We start from the raw sequence: 24,032 nt of genomic DNA, 5'->3' as shown, positions 1-24,032 counted from the left end.
TACAATTAGGAGGTCAGCAAGCCATGCTTGTTATAATTGGCACTGCCATAGCCAGGGGCTTATGCGACCTCAAGTGATGATTTGCCTGAAGGAATAAGCCAGGAATGTGTGTGCTTTGGGCTCCAGAGACTTGACTAATCTGGCTGCAAGGCCTCAGGGAGGGAGGCCAAGAATCAAATCACAGTGCTCAGGCAGGGTTTGGTAGACTCAGTTGAATGTAGTCAGTCTCCATTCAGTTCATCACTCACCAGTGTTTGATCCGGAGCCGGGGAAGTGGGAGATAGAGGAGAGGAGAGATGAAGTGGCCAGGAACCAGGAAAACACAACTGAAATGTCAGTGCAGAGGCATCCCATAATAGGATGGGATCTTAATTCCTCCCAAGGCCATCCACTTTGAAACAGGCCTCCAGCCTGTATGGAATGGGCTTAAACCTTCACACAAAGGGTCTTTAATTCCTAGTACTGAGCCACTGTGGAGCAAAGACTGATGGTGCTGTTTGTTTCAAAATATAGGTTTACCTCCACAAGCTAGCAGATTGATGATAGGTTGTTAATATCCCAAATATCAGGGTTATCTTTTCCCAAACATTTTCTAAATTAATAATTAAGTTTAAGAAGGCCTGTAATCCCAGAACTTTGGGAGGCCAAAACGGGTGGATCACAAGGTCAGGTGTTCGAGACCAGCCTGGCCAACAGAGTGAAACTCCGTCTCTACTAAAAATACAAAAAATTAGCCAGGCATGGTGGTGGGTGCCTGTAATCCCAGCTACTCAGGAGGCTGAGGCAGGAGAATTGCTGGAACCTGGGAGGCGGAGGTTTCAGTGAGCCGAGATCGCGCCACTAAATGCCAGCCCAGGCGACCGTGCGAGGCTCCATCTCAAAAAAAAAAAAAAAAGAAAGAAAAAAAGTTTAAGAAGGAAAAAAAGAGAGTTTAACTGGGTATGACATATTCACAAAAATGCCAGAAAATATTCCTAACAATTAACAATCATTTATCAGTAGACAATGTAGTTTCCTTGAGATTCTGAAAGCATAAGGTTCACGTTGCCAGTGAGCAAAAACAGCTGAAGAATGAGAAGTAAAGCCTTTATTTCTTTGCTCTTCTTCTGTTTCAGCCTATGACCCATTGGTTCATCTGGTTTGAGTATAGTACAGATGAGTCACAGATTGGTCATTCACATGTATTAGTTGGTTTTCTTCCCCATGTTCATGAACTATATGCCTAACCTCATCCAATCATCTGGCAAATAAACACTATTGTCCACAGAGGAAGCTATGTGGGGGGGTCCATTTGCAATGCAAATCCATCATCATTGCTAGAAAAGCAATTCGAAGTAGCATGATTTTTTTCCTACGAGAACAGCATATTGTAAAGTTCTGATAGAACATAATGCAATGCCAAGGACTTCTAGGGCACTTGATTCGCCACACTCTAAAACAAAGAAATGAACTATCAGGGAGGCTGATAATTTGTTGATTTTGGTGATATTTTTGTTTATCATTTAAAGCACACCAAATTATCAACGATCTGTTTTGCCAGAACTGATAAGAATCTAGAACTATAAATCTACTGCTGGCCATCGATTAAGACAGTTCTCTCTTGTTACTTAATATTAGTATTTATTTTCTTCACTAGAACTGCTTAGCTTGAGTGAATTCTAGCTGATAATTTCAGAAGGGTGAAAAGCTAACTAGAACTGGGCATTTGGCCCAGATAAATCTGATTCCAGTACTATGAAAGAAACAGCAAGGGAACTAGAAAGTGTTTGACAAAAAATTGTTGATAATTGGCTAAAAACTGGGGAGGGAAACAGAAAACTTGGAGAGCTATGAATGTTATTCTAAGTAGAAGAAAGACACAAGGGAGGAATCAAGGTGCTGTGACATTAACAACCCTACCTTTAAGGCTAAAAGAAATTAAAAACACCTATGATTTCACTTAAAACTAGTCTCCAGAACTCTTAGGAAACAAGTCTTCCTCAAGACCTAAATTGCAGAAACAAAATGGAAATCTTGGGTTTGAATCTCTGCTCTGTGTGACCCTGGGCAAGTTCCCTCAACAGAGTCTACATTTCAGTGACATCCTTCTTCCTCATCTGTAAATTGTGGATGAAGTAACCACCTCTTCCACAAGGCTGTTATTAGGACTAAATCAGAAGCTTTGTAATTCTGCTTTCCCAATCAAATAATAGATCTTTTTATATTGCTAAGAATTTACCTATTTTTATACCAATTAATTTTAGAATGTTACCAAGTTTGTATATGAAGCTGTATAAAATATTATACACTTTCTTCTAAATCAGATTTCAGTCTACATAATTTATTTTATTAATTACTTAGGTTATCATTATCAATAGCAATCATTGGATGAGTAAAACAGTAGTAAACTGCAGTGCCCTCAGCTCTTGCTGAAGTAGTTCTTACCTTCCAGGATTATATTGAAAAACAAAATACTCCAAATACCTCTAAGACCTTCACTCAATGAGTCCCTTTTATTTAAAAAGTTCACAGAGTAAGTAAAAAGAGTACTTTGGTAGGAACTAGTTTATCACCCTGTCCCTAGAAAGGATTGGGAGCAATCATTTTGAGCAGGTGGGTATCTAAATGATTAAGAATGTTGGGAGGAAGGAGGTCAACGGTAAAGAAGCTCCTCCTTCTAACAAACATGAATCCTTGACCGTGACCTTTTTTCTACTTTACTCCATTTAGGAGATTAAATCAGTTTAATTGAAGAAGCTAGGTATAATAAGGTTTTAAATCCACACAGATCAAGAAGTATCACCGACTTGAATATAACCACTATCTTTTCTTTAACCACAAGAGTTCACAGGATAGCACCATTAAATAATATTTGCAAAGCATGCACCGTGTCCCACACAGAACTAGTAAAGATACGGTTATTTTACTACAGGAATTTACAGTCTGGAAACAAAAAAAAAGTATGTTGTGAAGAATCTGAATACTTTTAAAAATCTGTGTGTTATTGTTAAGGATAGACTGTCTATTTCAGAGATGGAGAAATAAAGAGAAAAAAATGGATGCCATGATCCTAGATCACATAGGGAGTGACAGATTCAAAATAATTTCAGTCTTCTTTGTCCTATTACTAGTGCATTCTCATCTCTAGTCTACAGTGGCTTATTCAAAAGTAGTTCTAAATTATTTCTTAAACCAGAAGCAGCACAAATTATAAAAGTCTAAATGGTCCTCAACACCATTCAAGGTGCAGATAATTTTTGCCCATGAAAACATGCTGAAGGGACTCCATGTCGTGGTAAGTTATCAAATTATGGAAAGAACATTGCAGAGATTAAAATGTTGCATAAGAGAGAGAAAGCAGCATGAGTCAGGGGTTTGGGAAATATGAGTCAGACTGAAGGGAAGGAGCCAAAAACATAGAGAATGAGGGCCTAACCAGGGACTTAATGGACACCACAGAGATGTGGACATAGTTGCCTCCATTAACTTTGAGAGAAAATCAAATGTGCGGTTCCCTAGACTTGGGGGTCAGTGTGACAAAGAGGCTAGAAGTGAGAGCTGAGCAAAGATTAGCCTGCGTTATTTAAAGCAACTAATGGTGCCAAAGTCAGCAAGAGAGGGACCTACAATAGTATAAATCACTAGGAGGGAGTGCGTGGGCACATTTTTGAAAAATGAGGGCATCACCAAATATTGCCATTAGCTATTCTTAATGTATTAGAATGATGAAATGTGTTGTGATATTTTAGGAAGCACATTCTATTATTTTGTTCTTTGGTAATGTTAACATTAGGCTCTGTCTACATAGTTCAGAGAGACTCCTTATGTTGTTCAATCCAGACTCTCTAATCTTGCCTTTAAGGCCTTGAATTTTGCTCATGACAGAGCTAGCATTTCATGATCCTCTTCAACCAGGCACTGTACCAGGCTCCTCACACAGAGCCCCTGCAGCTGTGCTGGCTCCATCTGTCTGCCATTCTTCTCATGGAAACCAGTTTTGTCTTATCAGCATTTTCTAATGTGAGCCGCTTTCTGCCTAGAAACAGCTTCCTTTTCCTGGCAACCCATGTATCTCGTCTTCTTCAAAATGCAGTGGAGAATCCACCTCTTCTGGCAAATCTGCTTTATACCTCATAGCCTCTGCACTCCTGAAGTCAACTGCTCAACATTATTTTTCTTTTACTGACATCTTACTGATTTTGCTGTGTTTCTCAGATATTACCTGTTACTCTGCTTTATACATTTTTAGCTCCATTAGGTAAAACACTGATCCTACTTTTCCTGAAACTTTAGGTACCAATTCTCAGCAAACGGTAATAACTCATTTATCCATTTATTGAACAAATATTTACTGAAAATCCACCATGTTTCATGCATGATCCTAGGCACTGGGAATATGGGGGGGCAAATAAGACAGATCCCCCACCCCCACCCAAAGAGCTTGGGTCCAGGGCCCAGGAAATTTATTAACTGACTGCCTGAAAAACCAAGTGAGCTTAACTGTCAAGGATAAATTATAATCATGCAAAAACAACAAAAGATTTCTCCCCATAGTAATTTGTCTTAGATTATCAGGAAAATCATGGCTGACCTGAGTAGTTTCCCTTATAAATAAAGCATTGCTTTTGCTAATGCAGACATTCTCCCATACAAATGTAAGAAACTGATTTTTCTTACACACCATCGAGATACCTACAAAAGGCTGTGTTTGCACTATGGGAAGTCAGGAGCAAGTAGAGGGCAGTGGACTGTCATCAACGCTCCTGGGACAGCCAGCTTTTCCAGAGCATCTGCACAGGGATGGGTATTCTGCTTTGAGTTTCTGACATCATTGTCCATTTTAGTAATTTTTGTATCATAGTGAGCTTTCTGGTATTTATGACAAATGGAAATGCACAGAAGTAGAAAAGCCAAACATAGTAGAATTTAACAATGTATAATAATTTTATATGACTTTGTATAGATGTGTAAATAAGTAATTCCAGGATCTCAAAGTACAATTTTCAAAATAAAATTGTGTTATTTAAATAAACTAATAAATTGACATTAATATCATTGAAAATAGGTCAAAGAAATTGAGTCTGTTTATAGCCTTTAGCATTAGATAAACCGCCAACAGCAAGAGAGAGGATAAATATTCTAAACCACAGTCAGAGAAGCCATAAATGGAAATGTAGTTAGTAGCTGCTTCCTGGTCACAAAGGTCACTTTTTTGACGATTTTATGAGTCCCGGTAAGTAAAATGTGTAATCACCAGTCAGTCCTAGGTGAGGCAAGTCTTGTTGCAGCTTTGTTTGGGTTTTGATGGAGAAAGGGAAGGAAAGTAGTGGCATTGAGCACAGTGGTATTTTATTTGTTTTTGTTGTTGTTGTTGTTATTAAATTAATTTAACTCACCTAATATTTTTATTAAATAACCCACTCAGAAGGTAAACAGACCTCATTCTTAAGAAGGAGTAGCACAGGTTTTTGTGTTTAAAATCTATTTAATGATATATTAATTCCACTGGAAATGTTAGCCTATTTATGAGACACTAAGAAATGAGCGACAAGAAAGTAGGAAGGAAGTCATAGGGCATCAGTTGTAGGAATGCAGCGGGGTGGAGGCAGTTTACAGAGAGATGTCAAAAAGAAAAACCTCAGTCACTGCTGAGGCCTCCCTTAGAAAATGCAGCAGCCAGCCCAGGGCCTTGATCTTCTGCCAGAGGAAACTTGCCACATCTGAATCTAACATTGCCATATCTCTCAGGACTGTTATCACTGCAAATGCTGGCAAATGTTCTTGACATAAAACAATAGAAATTCTGCTGTCATTTCTGCATTAACGAGTCATAAAGCTCTGAAGAAACCCCAGTAGAAAGGTTTTCATCAAGTGCATCTGAGAAAATAATAAAAGACACAAGGAACAGCAGATAATTTCAAAGCAAGATTGTTGCACCATCGCATAGTACCTAAAAAGGACAGTTTGTGATCACTGACTTGAAAATAATACTAGTAGTAATTATAATAAATTTCAAAACAAAGTAACAAAAACCTTAGCCAAAACTTTAAAACCAAGTTCAAAGAATTACGTAAGTGGATGCTTTATAGATTGTTATCCAATAAATAGCCATACATCACTCAAATATTTTTCATCTCCCCTCCCTCTTTCTTATGGAAAGAATCTCTCTTATCATTTCCACACCCAGCTAAGTGAAGCCGATTTCTGAGGACAACCCTTTTACAATCTCAACTTCATGTATTATTATACTGCATAGTGTAAATGCAGCAATCCTCCTTGAAAATACAGAAAAGTGAAAGGCAAACCAACCTCAGGGGCTACTCTCTGAGATTCTTAGAGGGAAGACAGAAATTGGGTCAATTTTTTATTATTGATTCTTTCCCTACTTTTTCTTCCAAAATATACTACCCTGGGTCTGCCACAGTGATTATCTAAGACCCCTGAAATCTGTCTCAGGGATCTTAGATCATCACTGTGGTAGACCCAGGGTAGTATTTTGGTTTTTATGCAAAAATTGTCATCTAGGAATCACAAGTTTTATGACATTTTTTAATGAAGCTTAGAGTGGTTGTTGAAGAATGATGAAATTATATGATCCTTTCTTGTGTGCTACTTAACTTCATGATATAGGAGAGCTGAATGAATATAAAGGTGATACAGATAAGGTAAAATTAGATTTTACTTATAAATGACTGAAAATATGAATGTACACACACAATTTTATATCACCATTTGATCCCAAAGAAATTTTTTGTAACTGGTTTATTATGCTATCACTGGGCATTTTTTACTTTTCTAGAACTGTAACCTGCATACTCCTTAAGGCACATTTAGCAAATTATTCCCAGAAGTGCACTGCTTTGAGAAAATATGGATTTTTAAACTACACAGGCTAGAGAAACACGATCAAATTGAATCCTCTGCATTCTGAAATTTGCAAATAAAAATGTATACGTACATGTTACCCTGCTGTTTATAAAAACAAACAACTACAGGGAACATATAATATTAAAGGTTGATTACACTGTTATTGCTTAGATTTTTAGAAATTTGTCAATGAAAATTATCTCAAATACAATATATTGGATGGAAAAAGCAAGTATCATACAATCTATTTAAATGTTTTAACATACAAAACAATATCATATGTTCTAATGGATGCATCCCTGTCTAATGAAAGTACAAAAACATTTCAGGGAAGGATTCCTTCCTACTGAGACAGTGGTAGGTGACGGGTCAAGGGATGAGGATGGTGTGAGGCTTTAGCTGTATCTGAAATGCTTCTTAACAAAACAGAGTGAGCCAAGACCAACATGGCAAAATGTTAGCATTTGTTAAATCTGAGCAGTACTCATTGGTATTTGCAAAATTATTTTCTGAACACTTGAAATAATTTATAATTTTAAACATTTCCAACGTAAGAACATTATAAGCTTTTAAGAATAAAATAAAAATTTAGCTTAAGAAGTGGCAAAATGGAGGCAATATCAACATCTTCACAACTGACAATTCTTTCTGTGTTGCGTGTCTCTGACAGACATAGACGAGTGCACTGCAGGGACGCACAACTGTAGAGCAGACCAAGTGTGCATCAATTTACGGGGATCCTTTGCATGTCAGTGCCCTCCTGGATATCAGAAGCGAGGGGAGCAGTGCGTAGGTAAGTACCACAGTGCAGTGAGCACGGTCCTGTCTTGAGTACCTTAACTGTTTCAACCTCAAGCATTCCAATGAAAGCATTCATATTTCTTTGGAGAGTGGTAGCCAATAACTCTTTATTCTTTCACAGACTACGAATCCATTTTCCACAATAACAAGAAACAACCTTAAAGGTTGAGCCTATTCTGGATAACAAACTGTTGGCTAAATGTTAGACGGAGCAAGAGCAGAAATTTGGGGTATGAATGGGAACATAAAAACGACCACAAAAAAATTTAAATTTGCTGTTTTGGGGGCCATTGTGCTAGCACACTGGTACTGTGGGCTTCATTCACCATCCACTGCTGCAGAGCATAGCATAGCACAGCACATAAAGCAAATGGTGGAGTTGCATTCCAAGCACTAACCCCAGTTCACTTTGAGACCTTGAGTAAGTTACTTAAATCCTGTGTCTCACTATGTTCACTTGTACTGTGGACATAGTACTGGTCCCTACCTCCAGAGCTCATGTAGGGAATGCTTAGAACAGTCCCTGTCCCTGTTCTAAGTCAACAGATGGGTATTAAAGGCTCTTTATGCTGCAAGCCTTTGTAGGATACCAGGAGTACAAAGCCAACTTCACCATGTGCCTCTGTTGGAGGGCCTAAGAGCATGAGCTCCCTGACAGCAAGACCAGGTCAGCTTGTGTCACTGTGGTCTCCCCAGTCCCTGAAGCATGCCCACCATGTGATGGAGGCTCTATGCATGTGTTTTGAGTGAATGGAAGAACAAAGTGTGAGGAAGCCAACTGGCAGATAGTGAAGTAAAATACAGTACTCTGGGCTCAATCATGAGGCCCAGCACTAGGCATGAAACTCTAACCGACTGTCCATTTATTTACATACCCCCTCTTATTACAGACCAGTGATATTTCCTCTTAGGAACAGAGAGTGAGGATGTGGGGACAGACAACCAGCGTCAGTTTTTGCCTGAGAATGTGAGCTGTTGATGTTCACATGTCAACACTGAGTTCCATGTGGGCCCCCGCCCAGTTCTGCCTGCCATAGGGCTGTGCCTAGATGCTGGGGTTAGTGCCCAGCCTCTGAGGAAGGCCCAGGATTGGCTGTAAATGAAGCTGTGATTTAAAAGAAGAGTGCGTAGAAAACTCCAGCGATACCAAAATTTTGTCGTTGTATTAGACAGGAAAATAAACATTTGAGGGCATAAAAAGTATAGAAAAAAAGAACTAATCCAACTTAGTGTGGGGTGAATCAAAGATAATGGAACATATGGTCACAGCCCTTTTAATGTGGTAGGAGGAAATATTCCTAAACTCAGATCTAATCATGTGTCTTCCCTCCTGCTTCCCTCACTGAGAGAATCAAGTCTACATTCCTCGACAGAGCATGAAAGGTCTTGCTCAGTCTGATCATTGTCCATTTCTGTTGCATAAACACCTCTCCCCCACTACAAAATAATATTATACCCCAGCTTTATTCCACCAGTTCCCCACACACATCACACAGTGTTACTTACACTTCGGTGCCTCTACACAAGCTCTTTACAGCACCAAGAACATTCCCTCATGGCAAACTCTTATTTCACTACCAAATCCTAGCTTAGGATCACTTCCTCTGGGAAGCCCGCTATGATCTACCCAAATATAATTAGTTGCTCCCTCCCTTGTGCCAGTGCTTCTCAAATTTAGGATGAAGGATACTTTTTTGTAAATTTCCAATCTGTGGCAGGCCAATACTTCTGTAAAGTACAATAAAAATAATGTTGTAGTAATGTCAAATTGCTATTTATAAACATGTACTCTCAGTTTCTGTATTTAATCATTGCAGACTGGTCCAAATAGCCCATGAACCAGCAGCAGTCAGCAGGCCACATTTCAAGTAGCATGGTGCTCCCTGGGTCCCTTACACTCCTTTCTACTGCTGGTCTTCTCATTCCATGGAATAATTTGTTCTATGCCTGTCTTTCATACCAGACAGGGCAGAACATAAGTATAGTGATTATCATTATAAACTTGCGGTACCAAACACAATGCTAGCAAATAACAATGGTTCAATGAATGTTTATTAGTTAAGAAGACATGCATCATTTATTCACCAAATAGTTATTGAGGGCTTAATGTGTAACAAGCATTGTTCTAGACACTGGGATAGTAGTAAACAAATTTTACAAATTCATAGTCCTCGTGGAGCTATTAGAAAGTATAATACCACTCATACAAATTAGCTATCAATACTAGCACCTGATGACAGTACTGAGGACTAGGAAGCACTATGCTAAAATTGCTCTTAATTAGTGTGAAGTTTCGATTCATTCAAATAGTATTTATTGAGCACCTACTATGCGAGGCCCTATTCCAGATCTAACAATGAACGGACAAAAAACCCTCTATCTCAAGGGGAGAAGACAGTTGAGGGGAGAAGACAGTTCTTATTTGCCATGCACTATAGTGAAGGAACACACAAGAAGCAAATAAACACATAACACAATGTTGAGTACTGTTAAGGACTACAAAGAAGTCTAAAGCAAGGTAAGGAAATAGATAGGGCAGAAGAACCTATTTTATATTGGTGGGAAGGGTGGCCACCCTGAGGAGGTGACATTTGAATGGACACCTGAACAAAGTAAGGGGAAAGCCATGTGAATATCTTCTTACTATTTATTTCAATATTCAAGTTAAATTAAATATATCTTGCAGCTTATTAGTTCCCATTTATGTTTACCTGCTTTATGCCAGGAACTTTGCCTACATTATGTCATATAACTTTCCCAATAATTCTCCTTACAGAAGAGGAAATGGAAGTTCAAGAGGTTAAGACCAAGCTAGTAATTGCCAGAACAAAGATTCAAACTCAGGTTATCCTGAGGCCACTTGAGCACACTACTTCCCATAATTTTAGTTATTAAAGTACCAAAAGAGCCCAGCATAAAGGTTTGTTTTGTTTGGGTTTACCACAAGGCAGTGTCACTATATAGCGTTACATTGTATATGCATAATGGTTGTTTTAAATTACACATGCCATGTTGAAGTTGTCACAAAGTATAGAATCATGAATTAACGAAATTTTATTACACTTCTAAGATGTTAATCCTCCTTTGCAAGTTCTCAGTTGAGCATTTTATAGTTGAAAATATTTATAGGAGAAGGACACAGGCTGGAACACTTCATCAAAGTGTCAAAAGAGCACTCTCAAGAGGTAACTTATTTAGCATCCTATTCTTCCACAGTGTTCTTTTATTTGATATACAAAAACGTCCTAAGATACACATGGCAAGCTGTGCTATCCACATCTTGCAGAACAAAAAAACAAGATACTGAAGGCATAAGTGACTTAGCCAAGGTCACCAGTTGAGCACAGCCCACAACTCTTTCTTCTTTGTTTCGTGCTGCACAATGTGCTTCAGTAGTTCTTTTTCACTTCTGTAATTATACATAAGCTTTTAGCTCCCCAAACTGACATCTTATATATATGTACAATAGTCTCAATTATTTTTTTTTCTTTAAATCTCAATCCACCCACCAAGTTTATTTACCACTGAATGGCATGAACATTGAGTCTCTGTTCTTAACATCTTAACTGCAGAATATGAAGTATATTTAAAATATATATATATACCCTAATTTTAACAAAATAGGAAAGTATTCCTTTTAAAAAGAGATTTTCTCTAGATAGGTTTTCTAGATAATGCTTTACAGAGAATTTGAAAGCAAACAGCAATGCTAATTCAATCATTTTGTTCTCTTTGTGTATGTGCCTGATAACCTAGACATAGATGAATGTACCATCCCTCCATATTGCCACCAAAGATGTGTGAATACACCAGGCTCATTTTATTGCCAGTGCAGTCCTGGGTTTCAGTTGGCAGCAAACAACTATACCTGCGTAGGTAAGCCTTTTGAGAACTTGCTGATTTCTGTCTTCACAAAAGGAAACCCCATGCCATGTTGCAGTATTTCCAGTTTTCTATGTTCTTGAGTAAATAGTTTCCATCGACTTCCCTTCAGCAATCATAAAGCTTAAAAGATAATAACCAATCTGTGTCTTAAAACACATCAAGATGTGAATGGAAAACTTTTTAACTTTGGTTTTAGTTCTCCTTTGTGGCTATATCAACAAATTTAAAACTACAAATCAATTGATATACATACACCAATTAGTCAAAAGTGTGTGATATAATACTGAAAGTGCCAAAGAGGTTACTACCAGTTCAAGTATATAAACTTGCCACTGCAAGTGCATCTGATTTTTACATGCTTCTTCTCCCCTTTCAGAATGCAATGTCACGGCACACAATTAAAAAGATTGGCATGACTTGGAAAAAATCTAGTGTAGGAAAAATGCCTTTTCACAATATTTTCAGTGCTTTAGAGCATTGCAAAACTCTGTATGGGTCTCAAAGGCTTATGTTATAATTGTAATGGAATTTAACAGAACCCATTTAAAAAGTAATAAATAGCACAGATAAATCTTCAGTACAGCATGCTGAGAGACCATATCAGTGTAAGTGTCTTATATCAATTATTTATAGAACTGGCATTTTGTATCTGCACAACAACAAAAGAAAATAGATACTGGAATGTATATTTATTAGAAGCATTAAATTCCTTTGGAAAGATTCATCAAACATCAAACTAACTGTCATTCCTAGAAAAAATATTTTGGTATTTCCAAAAGAAATATATGACAGACGTTTGAAGTTGTTCCAACAAATATGAAACCTAAATGGATGTTCTCCAGTGAGCTTCTGCAGGGCAAATAATTCAGCTAGGGAATTATTTATCAGCAGATGACATAGGTACAAAAGAGCAAGCATGTGTTTAAAGTCTCTCTCTCTCTCTCTCTCTATATATATATATATATACATATTAAAAACTTTTTTTCAGATATAAATGAATGTGATGCCAGCAATCAATGTGCTCAGCAGTGCTACAACATTCTTGGTTCATTCATCTGTCAGTGCAATCAAGGATATGAACTAAGCAGTGACAGGCTCAACTGTGAAGGTAAAACTCTTCCCAGATAGTATGGAATAAAGTCCAATCCCTGTGATTGCTGTTGTTTTATCTGATTATGTACCCATTTATGAAAACAAATGTTTACCCATGGGAATTCTGTTCTGAAATCCAGTTAATGTAGTTCAGTTGTTACATTGCCTTTTTAGTGTGTTACCAAGAAAAAGGAAAGGAAGTAAAATAACTGAAATATTAGGTGCAGGCTGGCCCTAATAATTAGAAAGGGTGCTCTAGCATGTTGCTTCTCAGTGTATTATCCAGTGACCAGGTGTGTCAGCACCTCCTGGGAGCTTATGAGAAATGCAGAATCTCAGGCTCCAACTCAGACCTTCTAAGTCTGAATCTACATTCAACAAAAACTCCAGGTGACTGGTGTGCACATTTAAGTTTCAGAATAGCCAAGTGCATGTCAAAATATTAAAATAAAAATCAAGAGATCTGGCTTCTGGTTCTGTGCCTGCTACTGTGTGACTTGGGCACATTTCTTAAGTCGCCTGGGTTTCACTTTCCACATGAACAAGAGGAGGGTCATTTAACTAGAATGATGACCTTCAGAGTCCATTGCATGTGCACATTTTGTTGTATAATTCAAAAGGTATTAGACATCCTGAGGGGGATGCCACGGACACTTGATGTCCCTGACCTCCTCACAGTTCACTCAGCTTTACACAAAGCTCGAACCCTAACGAGAGAAGCCTCACATCATGCCATTACGCTCAAAACTGAAAGAGGCTACCTCAGGACAGCTGCCTCTGCCCTTCTGAGTAAATTGTAGGGACATCACTATTCAGAAATGCAAAGCATTCTTCCCCTGAAGGCCAGCACCTGCCAAGTTGTCATTCTGGAAGCTTGCACAGGTTAGGGGACTTGGAGTTCAAAGCTCTGATGAACTTGGTGTCAAAGTCACCCAATTTCTGAGAAGAAAAACATGAACTCTACATCCTGGATGGGTCTGCAGAGTCCAAAATGAAGACCATCAACCACAAGCCAATTCATTCAGTAGTGTAGTTAGGTCCAGGATTAGCCAAATTGTGAGTAACAATTCAGTAAAAGTCATGATAAGAAAAACTCTTTGTGCTGTGAAGTCATAGAGGGAAATAAGCTGATATTGTTAGAATTTACCTTTCAGCTGCTTATAAAGTTTTGTATTTCTATTTCAGAATTTGCAATATTTTTACTCTCTTTAGCTCACCTCAAAAGTATATTACTTCCCTGGGACTGTTGAGCAGGAAAAAATATATATATGTGTGTGTGTGTGTGTGTGTGTGTATACGAAACCCAGGCAACTTAAGAAATGTGCCCAAGTCACACAGTAGCAGGAATAGGATCAGAAGCCAGATCTCTTTATATATACAGATATAATTTTTCTCCTTAAAATATAATTTTAATTATATATAATTATTTTAATATAAATATTTTTAATCTTTATATATATATGTGTGTGTGTGTGTGTGTGTGTGTGTGTATATATATATATCCAAAGTAGTGGTGCATAAGCTTTTCAACTCTGTGTCCTTGCTCTTGTCTGATTCGACAGACATTGATGAATGCAGAACCTCAAGCTACCTGTGTCAATATCAGTGTGTCAATGAACCTGGGAAATTCTCATGTATGTGCCCCCAGGGATACCAAGTGGTGAGAAGTAGAACATGTCAAGGTAAGTTTATTTTTTTTTTCATATGTTAGGTATTTAGTTTTAACCAGGAAGAGACGAGAAGTTGTTACAGGATTCTCCCATAGACTTTCATTTTTCCCACTTTGAATATACAATTTAAGCTCTTTTTTCCCCTGTTCATCATAAAATATATACATCTCATAAAGAGGCAATTCTATGCTTATGCCGACTTTCCTTGAAATTCAGAGTAATCATTTTTCATCCTTCAAAGATAAATAATTTTAATAAAATATTGATATTTCTTCTATGTAACCTACATAATCTCTTTGAGATACATCTTCAAATCATCCACTGGAAAAGATTCAGTTATTAAAATGTTTCACCTGTGAGTTTGAGTATAGAGCATAAGCTCAATATGTGAGTTAAACATATCTCCATCCAGTCTCAGTTCTCTAAAACACGAGAATTATGAATTGGGTAAGAATGTAGGTGCTGAGAAAAGTCAGCCTAATATGTCGTAAAATATATTTGAATATTTTAGAGAAAAACTACTAACCCCAAAGTAGCTAATGACCTTGGGTCTAGTTTCAAAATAAACATTCAGATGATCTTCACAACTATACAAAAGTGGAAGAGGCCACTCCCTATAATGGTATGATTTCAGAGTCTCAGAAAAATCTAAAAAAAAAGGACCCTACCTCCAATGTTGCATGTAGTTGAAAATTTTCTTTACAGGGAAAGGACTGTCAGATAAAATCAAAAATGTAGAAAATCCTGGAAAAGTTAGTACAAACACTTAAATTTACACAAAGCAACAAAAGAATGAAAAAAATGACCGAACTTGAGGACAAAAAACTTGTTTGAATCCCAGCTCCACTGTATTCGGTCTGCACAATCTTGAACAAATTATCAAACTGCTTTGAGCCTCAGCTTCCTCATTTGGAAAAGGGAGTTGTGGGAATTTAGTGGAATGACATACATAAAAATAATTTGCAAACTATAAAGGCTGTACAAGTCAAGGTGTTTTTATGAAATTTACTTACCAATGTAACTGGCCAGTAGTAAATCTTCTGTAGAGAGTCCTTTTTAATCAGAGTTGGAGTAAAGGCACACAAGGACAATAAAGATCCTGTTAAGAAAAGAAAAGATCAAGGAAAGGAGACACTGGGGATTCTCAGTCTATATCATGATTTTACAGGAAAGTATTAACTCAGAGGAAATCTATGACCTGGGATTTTATAATAGGCACACAATTATTCAACTGGACTCCTACCAATGAGTATGAGCATAATCAGAATGTAGTTCATTGCACAATGAACATCTTTATAACCCGTTCCAGGTTACTACACACTTTATAAATGTTAATTGTGGGAAAACATTGCATTCCAATGGTTTTACTTACTGAACCCTAATTGCGACTTTCAACATGCATATTATATGCAAGAAAATGTTAGCTAGTGGAATGTCTTAACAAATTTCTCTGGAGTCCTTCAAACAAATATCTATGTGTTTCTAATCAAAAATTGATTTGATGCTCAGCAAAAGATAGAAGCAGATTAATGCACAGTGGGCTCCTACCTGCTTAGCCTATCTATCTGGAAACATTTATATTTATTGTAATTAAAGGTGGAAAATGCACTAAAGTTGCAAGTGGGGGATTCATAAATGTTGTATGTTGAAGATATGCAGCTTCAGAATGTTTGGTTAAGCCAAAACATTTTTTGTGAAAAAGAGTTAGCATTCTTCTAAAGTATAAAGCAATTGCTTTCCCCTACTGAAATCATTCCTTTTGAGCCTTGTCCACAGGAATAAAATGAAATTGAAAAGGTTTGGATTCTTAACTTTCTCCAAAGACTTATTTTGGGGATGAAATAACTGTTCTCATTTCACAGGCCTATACAAATGAAAACTGTGTGTGTGTGTGTGCATGTGTGTGTGTGTGTGGAGAGAGAGACAGAGAGACAAAGAATACACATACACATAGACACACACTCATCAAATATTTTGAGAGTATTAATTTCTGAAAATTTTTCCAGAATGATTAAGGTGATGATTATGCTAGGCTCTACATTACTGGAAGTAATAAATGAAATTATAAAGTTGTCTTTTGCTTCTGTTGGACTCCATATAACAAATCAGTATTAGTTTTCCCTGTACCTAAACAGCATCTTTATTTTTCAAAAAAGTGGAAAATACTGAAAGGATAAGTCAATTGTGATTTCATCCGAAGAATCTAAGTTTTCTTTCTTTAGCCATAGCCAGCCCAAGAAGACACTTTTTGTAACTGTCTCCTGGAGACTACCTGGCTTTTCCAGTCTCCTCTTGAGTTCCAGATAACTTTAGCCAGTTTAGAAGCTAAAATACTTTTTTTTCCCTCCAAAGTCAAGGCATGAATTATTTAGAGTATGTGAACTAGAATGAGCCACTAAACCCTTATTTGTTTTTCATCCATATCAAGTGAAAATATCTTTCTCACCTACCTCCACAGAGTTTGCGTGAAGAGCAACTTAGTTCAATTTATTATTTCTTAAAAGCCAGGTGCTCTATTGCATTAATGCTAGGTGATTAAAGGATTAAAAGATGGGTACAATAACCGTTGCCCTCAAGGAGTTTACAAGCTAATAGAAGGGTTAAGCTAGACACGCAGATTTCAATAATGCAAAGCAGAAAGCAATAAAGGCCCTTAAAAAAGAACACCAGATATGAAATTCAAAAGAGACCATATCCCAGCACCTAGCCCATGCTTGGCTTAAAGTAAGGATTCAGTAAATTACTCACGGAATTAGTAAATTCATGAATGAAAATATCTCATTGTGGAGAAGGAATGATTCAGAAAAAGTTTACATTGAATAAAATATAAATCACTATTCAAATGTAAAGGGAGACAGACATAGAGATGTAGATATTAATTTTGTTTGTATTGTTGTTATAAATGTAATGGCTCTCTAGTAAAACTGTTCTCTCAGATGTCATCTGGAGGCTTCTGATTCACAAATCTAAAGTCAATCTTTGTCCAGCCTGAGGTAAACACAGCCCTTCTTCCCGGGACTCTCTCTCCCTCTGACTTCTTTGGCACTGCCTTTTCCTGGGTTGTCTCCCTCCACTGACAGCCTCTTCCTTAACTTCCTCTTTTTCCTTACAGTCCTAAAATTGCTATGCTCTACGAGGTGGAACACTTCATAGTTTCACTTCTTGTGCTGTGCTTCCTCCGGACAGTAATAATCCACTCCCAGCATGCTTCAGCTTACTGAAACCACATTTCTAGCTTTCTCCTTTCTCCCGAGTTCCTGAAAGAGATGGTAAGCTGCCCTCCATAGTTTATGCTTGCTGATTTCTCAGCTTGGAAAGGCTTCCCTGCCCCAGCCATGAAAACTCCATCTAACCATCACCCTTTAAGATCACGTTGAGATGCCTCTTCCTTCCTTCAGCCTTCCCTAATCCCTCTGGCAAAATGACCCAACTCTGCTCCACATCCCCCAGTATACTTATCTGTCTCTTACTTAATTCCATTTTACTTTCTAAGTAACCATATACATATTCCCTTAATTATAATGTCCCTGAGGACAGGAACTGGTGTTTATTTAACTTTTATATAGGCAGAGTCAATGGTTAACATTGGGCTTTGAATTCAACAGATGAACAAGAGGTGCTGGATAAAATATCACGAAATGACACATATTAATCTGCCTAGAATGTCTCAGCTCTATCTGTCCTGAATTCAATGCAATGAACACCCAGGCTTGTGTCTAAAAGCAGGTTGAACACAGTCCAGATGCCCTCACACCTCCTTCCTTGCAAACAGAATCTGCCAGTAATATGATTTAATTAGATCAGTTCATTAGTTTAGTTAGTAAACTCTTTGACCCTACATCTCTACAGATATAAATGAGTGTGAGACCACAAATGAATGCCGGGAGGATGAAATGTGTTGGAATTATCATGGCGGCTTCCGTTGTTATCCACGAAATCCTTGTCAAGATCCCTACATTCTAACACCAGAGAAGTAAGAAAAATCAGAACTTTTGAAAGTGAGGATTTTCTGGTCTTACCAAGCCAAACTGCTAACTACTTTTGTTTGTCTCTGCAGCCGATGTGTTTGCCCAGTCTCAAATGCCATGTGCCGAGAACTGCCCCAGTCAATAGTCTACAAATACATGAGCATCCGATCTGATAGGTCTGTGCCATCGGACATCTTCCAGATACAGGCCACAACTATTTATGCCAACACTATCAATACTTTTCGGATTAAATCTGGAAATGAAAATGGAGAGTTCTACCTACGAGTAAGTATCCTGAAGGCAGCCTTAACTATTGAGAAAGATGGGAGTTTGTTGTTGTTGTTGTTGTTGCTGTGTGGTATCCACATGTGGAAGGAAAGCAAACATTTGAAGAGTCTTATGTGTAGGCGTTGTGTAACCCTTCCAGGTACATTATTTCATTTATTCCTCTTGGTAACACTGCTAGATAGATATTAATATTCATCTCCATTTTTTACGGAAGAGAAAAGTGAGATGCAGAAAGTTTAAGTAGCATCCCTGAAGTCACTCAAATATTAAGTTTGGCAGACTCTGATGGAGTTGTGTGTGACTACCAAAATACAAGCCTCCCATCCCCCCGCCCCAAACACCCCCTAAGTAGGTATCACTAATCATTGATGGTTAATTAATTATATATAGGCATACATATAATTCAAATCCAAAATAATTACTGGAGCTCCTAAAGAGTTTTCCAGAAATCATGAATTCATCATTGTTACATTCACAAGTCAGTTTACATTCACACTGAAACTGAAACCTGTAAGTATGTGAGAAGTGACCCCACCTCCCCGCACAGTATGTGTCAGTAGTTGTACCATTCTTGCAAACTTCTGGGCTGACAGTATGGAGTCACCTTCCTATCTTTCATTGCCTGTGTGAAATCTACTTTCTGAATTCTGCCATTTCCCTCTTCACACTGTCTCCTGGGTTATCTTTGCTTCCTCACATCCCTATGTCTCTTCCCATAAACTGGCTCCTGTCATTTCCATGATCCCTTCAGTGGCTTCTGAGCTGGTCTCCCTGACCCCAAAGCCTCAGCCTTCCAGTCTCCCTACAAAATCTCAGCAAGTTCATTTTAGGTTAAAATTTGGACATATTTTAAATACGGCTCACCACTTCATGTGAAAATGATGGCACCCTACCAAGTAGTTTGCAGAGTTACGGTAACTGTTTCATGCTAATGATGTTATTCATCCAGTTACAATTTTCTCAAAACTCCTTTGGGCACTCTTTATTTTTAATCAAATTTTAAAGCCAATATTTCATTTTGAGAATATGAATTAAATTGGGAAATTCGTCCTTGTGGCACAGTTTACAGATTTTTAATGTTTACCCATTTATCCTGTTTTTTGATATATTAATTTCCCATATAGCTCCAGAGTTATGTGATACTATTTCTTTGCCAGTATATTAGAAAATGATTAATTTCTCATGACCAACTTCTGAAAAGAAAGACCCAATGCAAAATGCAATCTATTACAATTATTTTTTCTAACAAAAAAGAATATAGTTCTTTAACATTTGATATTTTAAATTTGACATATTCTTGCTATTTATAAGAAATTTCCACTGAGTGAATTTTACACAGTTCAGATACTGCCAATTAACTAATTCTAGCCTAAACAAATAACATTATTTTTAAATAACAAAATCTTTAAAAATAATTTTCTATTTTGAACTTTTAGCCATAATGTAAGAAAATAAAATTTTCTAGCAGAATAACCAAAGAGTGAAACAAAGTTCCAACGTGTTTTTCCTTTGCAATTAAACATGGCACTTTTACAGTTACTTACTATTCATATCAGTGCATTTACTGACTTGATACTTTCAAATAAAAATACAGTGTTTTTCTCCAGTGAAATCCTTCTTCTCATGACTGATATAAAACATTGCCAATTTTGATAGTTCCAGAGTTAAATAATGTTAAATTATTTGAAAAAAAAATTATTTAAAATAATAAAAATAGACATTTCAAGACTATTTCTTGTCACATAATTCAAAAAGTACTTGGATCAAACCCTACAGTTTCTCCACTAAAATTCTACTTGTGCAGAGGGCATTGAAATGCATCAACAGCAGGTTAAATAAGTTAATTAGGTTAATTAATTAGCTTAATTAAGCACCTACTACATGCTCAGCTCCATGCTAGGTGTCATGAGGAATTACAAGGACATGTAATGCACATTTTCTGATTTCAAGGAACTTTAAATATTACTGTGTAGAAAAAATTAACATCTATGAAAATAGAAAGGGGGCAATTTTGTGCTCGATTCCAGGGTCCAAATAAAACGTGGGCTGTCAAAGAAGGTTTCTTGATAGTCATGAGCAGCCTGATTCCTGAAAGGATAAATATAAAATTTGATTTATATTCCTTTTGAGAAAATGCTGAGAAAACCATCTTCCCTGGAAAAGAGAACATATTGTAAAGAAAGTACATGAAATTGAAGGTTGAATATCCAACATACCCCCCAGTACCCCAGTGTCTCTTCTCCCTTACTGAGCCTTACTGTTATTATTCATAGCCCTATCACTGCCTAGTCTAGTGTTCACTGAACTATGTCATCCACTAGAATATGAGCATAATGAGAGCAGAGACTACACCTGTCTGTTCACTCTTCTATCCTCAGCACATGGAATGGTAGCTGGCACATAGCAGATGCTAAAAAAATATTTTAAATGAATACATTAATTCAATCAACACCTTCAAGGTGTCATTATTACCTACAACTATTGTTTACAAGAGGTATGCACCATGGAAGATCCTGGAGACATAAAAATGAATAAACCCAAGCCAGTTCCTGCCCCCATGGAGCTTGTAGTCAAGACACTGAACAAGTGATCAGAAAGATGCTGACTGCTGCAGCAGAGGGTCGCAAGCTGCTCATGAGTATATAGCAAGTAGACCTAACCAAAGCATTCTCTCCCTTGGTTTAATGTCCACCCATTGAGGTAATTGCTAAATCCTAATCCATGACTCTATCCCTTGGCATTCAAACTCACACATACACTTACCTGCCTCTCCAACCTCATCCCCCTCCACTCACAAGAACCCATCACATTCTTCATCAAAATGAAACTGCACCCAGTTCTTCTGAACATATTACTTTACAAAACTTTCAGTTGTCCCTGGTGACTCTCCTCAGGCATTCAAAAGCTTTCTGTCAGTGCTTCAGGGCTCTTCTTTGTCTTCCCTGTATACATACACATTTATGTACCTTCATACGTGCCCTGGGTAACCCCATATATCTTAGCATTTACCACATTCTATTGAAAAACTGTTTCCATTTCTCTTTACTTACTAGAATGTAAACAGATGCACAATGTTGAGAAAATGAAAAGTGACAACTTTGTTTACAAGTTCAGAAATTATCAGATTCTCACTTAAGCTCTAGTCTCTGTAAAGTCCATAACTTCTCAATAAAAGTGAAGAAAAATGTTAACAGAGAGGGAGGAATCAAAAACAAAGAACTTTTTTTTTTTTTTTTTAAAAAAAAGCAAGTCCTTGGAAGTTGGAACTAATGACTGTATTAGAAAAGGGATAAGAGCCAAGAAGAGTTGAAACCAAGAAGGGACCAAGTAGTGGCTCTTGTATACCACCCTCAAAATTCTCCCCCTAATTCTTATAGGAGGTATACTAACAAAGCATAGAAACTCCAATGCAAGGAAAATTATTCTTTCCTTTCTCTTTTTTCTTTTATTTTAGCAAACAAGTCCTGTAAGTGCAATGCTTGTGCTCGTGAAGTCATTATCAGGACCAAGAGAACATATCGTGGACCTGGAGATGCTGACAGTCAGCAGTATAGGGACCTTCCGCACAAGCTCTGTGTTAAGATTGACAATAATAGTGGGGCCATTTTCATTTTAGTCTTTTATAAGAGTCAACCACAGGCATTTAAGTCAGCCAAAGAATATTGTTACCTTAAAGCACTATTTTATTTATAGATATATCTAGTGCATCTACATCTCTATACTGTACACTCACCCATAATTCAAACAATTACACCATGGTATAAAGTGGGCATTTAATCTGTAAAGATTCAAAGTTTGTCTTTATTACTGTATGTAAATTAGACATTAATCCACTAAACTGGTCTTCTTCAAGAGAGCTAAGTATACACTGTCTGGTGAAACTTGGATTCTTTCCTGTAAAAGTGGGACCAAGCAATGATGATCTTCTGTGGTGCTTAAGGAAACTTACTAGAGCTCCACTAACAGTCTCATAAGGAGGCAGCCATCATAACCATTGAGTAGCATGCAAGGGTAAGAATGAGTTTTTAACTGCTTTGTAAGAAAATGGAAAAGGTCAATAAAGATATATTTCTTTAGAAAATGGGGATCTGCCATATTTGTGTTGGTTTTTATTTTCATGACCAGCCAAAAGGTGGTTGTTCATTACATAGTAATAAATCATTGTTGTACAATATGCTGGTTTCTGTAGGGTATTTTTAATTCTGTCAGAAATTTTAGATTGTGAATATTTGGTAAAAAACAGTAAGCAAAATTTTCCAGAATTCCCAAAATGAACCAGATATCCCCTAGAAAATTATACTATTGAGAAATCTATGGGGAGGATATGAGAAAATAAATTCCTTCTAAACCACATTGCAACTGACCTGAAGAAGCAAACTTGGAAAATATAATAACATCCCTGAATTCAGTACTTCCACAAGATGCAGAACAAAATGAATAAAAGGTATTTCACTGGAGAAGTCTTAATTTCTAAATAAAATTTAAATCCTAACACTTCACTAATTTATAACTAAAATATCTCATCTTCGTACTTGATGCTCACAAAGGAAGAAAGTGATGATGGTTTTTATTCCTGGCATCCAGAGTGACAGTGAACTTAAGCAAATTACCCTCCTACCCAATTCTTGGGAATGTTTGATACATCTCCTTGTTTAAAATGTCACTGCTTCACTTTGATGTGTCATATTTTTAAATAAAAATATTCTTTTAGAAGATCACCCAATCTTTGGAGGTCTTTCAGTGTAGTCAACAGCCCCCAGTATAATTTTTATATCTGGGAAAAACATCAGTTGTAGGTGCCAGCGCAAGAACTACTATTAGATTTTTTTTAATAAATAAACTGGGAGATGAGGAAGCAAAAAGTCAGTTAAAATCATGCCACAAAACAGGCAACTTTTTCTTACCTCTAGTTTCACAGCATATATGAATAACCTCTGTCACCAGGTAATCTTGCCGCTAAAACAAATATCTCTCAAAGACTTGACTAGTGTGCAGAAATTGCCAAAAAGAAAGTTCACCAAGAGCCCAAGGAACAAAACACAAACTCCTTGTGTGAGAGTAGGGGATGGGCTCTTAAAGGTTAAAGGGGTACAGAAACAGGAGAGAGAACAGATCTGACCAAGGGACAGGACAGAAGCAGAATCAACAGCCACAACACAGCAAGACTGTTGAGTTCATTCCTCTTACCCTGTCTACATGATTGCTTACAGTCAAGATAAATTACAGCTTGATCTAAATGTTTCCATTTTTAATCAGTCTAGTGATTTTCCTACATACAAAAACAGTTCTCAAGTGAGAGCTGGGAATAGCAACAGTTAAAGAAAAAAAGCGTAAGACCTTCTTCCAACACATTTTTCCCTCTTAAACAAGACGACCGGTCTTGTCTATAGCTCCCGAGGGAATTGTAGAAGAAACAGGAATCTCTGAAATGTTTATGCTAAGCTCTGGCCCTCAATTTCTACCTCCAAATATATATATGTAT

General features: G+C 37.2%; 1 protein-coding gene across 2 annotated transcripts in view; it reads left to right on the top strand.

Moving 5' to 3' along the window:
• Positions 1-22,637, top strand: part of EFEMP1 (EGF containing fibulin extracellular matrix protein 1) — a 57,005-nt gene extending 34,368 nt beyond the window's left edge. For both annotated transcript variants that reach the window (XM_003908671.4, XM_009184229.3), the window contains exons 5-11: positions 7,517-7,639; positions 11,404-11,523; positions 12,521-12,640; positions 14,187-14,306; positions 18,144-18,267; positions 18,352-18,547; positions 22,005-22,637. In XM_003908671.4, the coding sequence (XP_003908720.1) occupies positions 7,517-7,639; positions 11,404-11,523; positions 12,521-12,640; positions 14,187-14,306; positions 18,144-18,267; positions 18,352-18,547; positions 22,005-22,166 (965 nt within the window). In that variant the 3' untranslated portion in view covers positions 22,167-22,637. The remainder of the gene's footprint in view (positions 1-7,516; positions 7,640-11,403; positions 11,524-12,520; positions 12,641-14,186; positions 14,307-18,143; positions 18,268-18,351; positions 18,548-22,004) is intronic.
• Positions 22,638-24,032: the final 1,395 nt, after the last annotated feature.

This window comes from Papio anubis, chromosome 14 (genome assembly GCF_008728515.1).
Source record: "Papio anubis isolate 15944 chromosome 14, Panubis1.0, whole genome shotgun sequence".
Classification (NCBI taxonomy): domain Eukaryota; kingdom Metazoa; phylum Chordata; class Mammalia; order Primates; family Cercopithecidae; genus Papio; species Papio anubis.
Note: the sequence above shows the minus strand (reverse complement) of the source record. Positions and strands in the feature narration are given on the sequence as shown.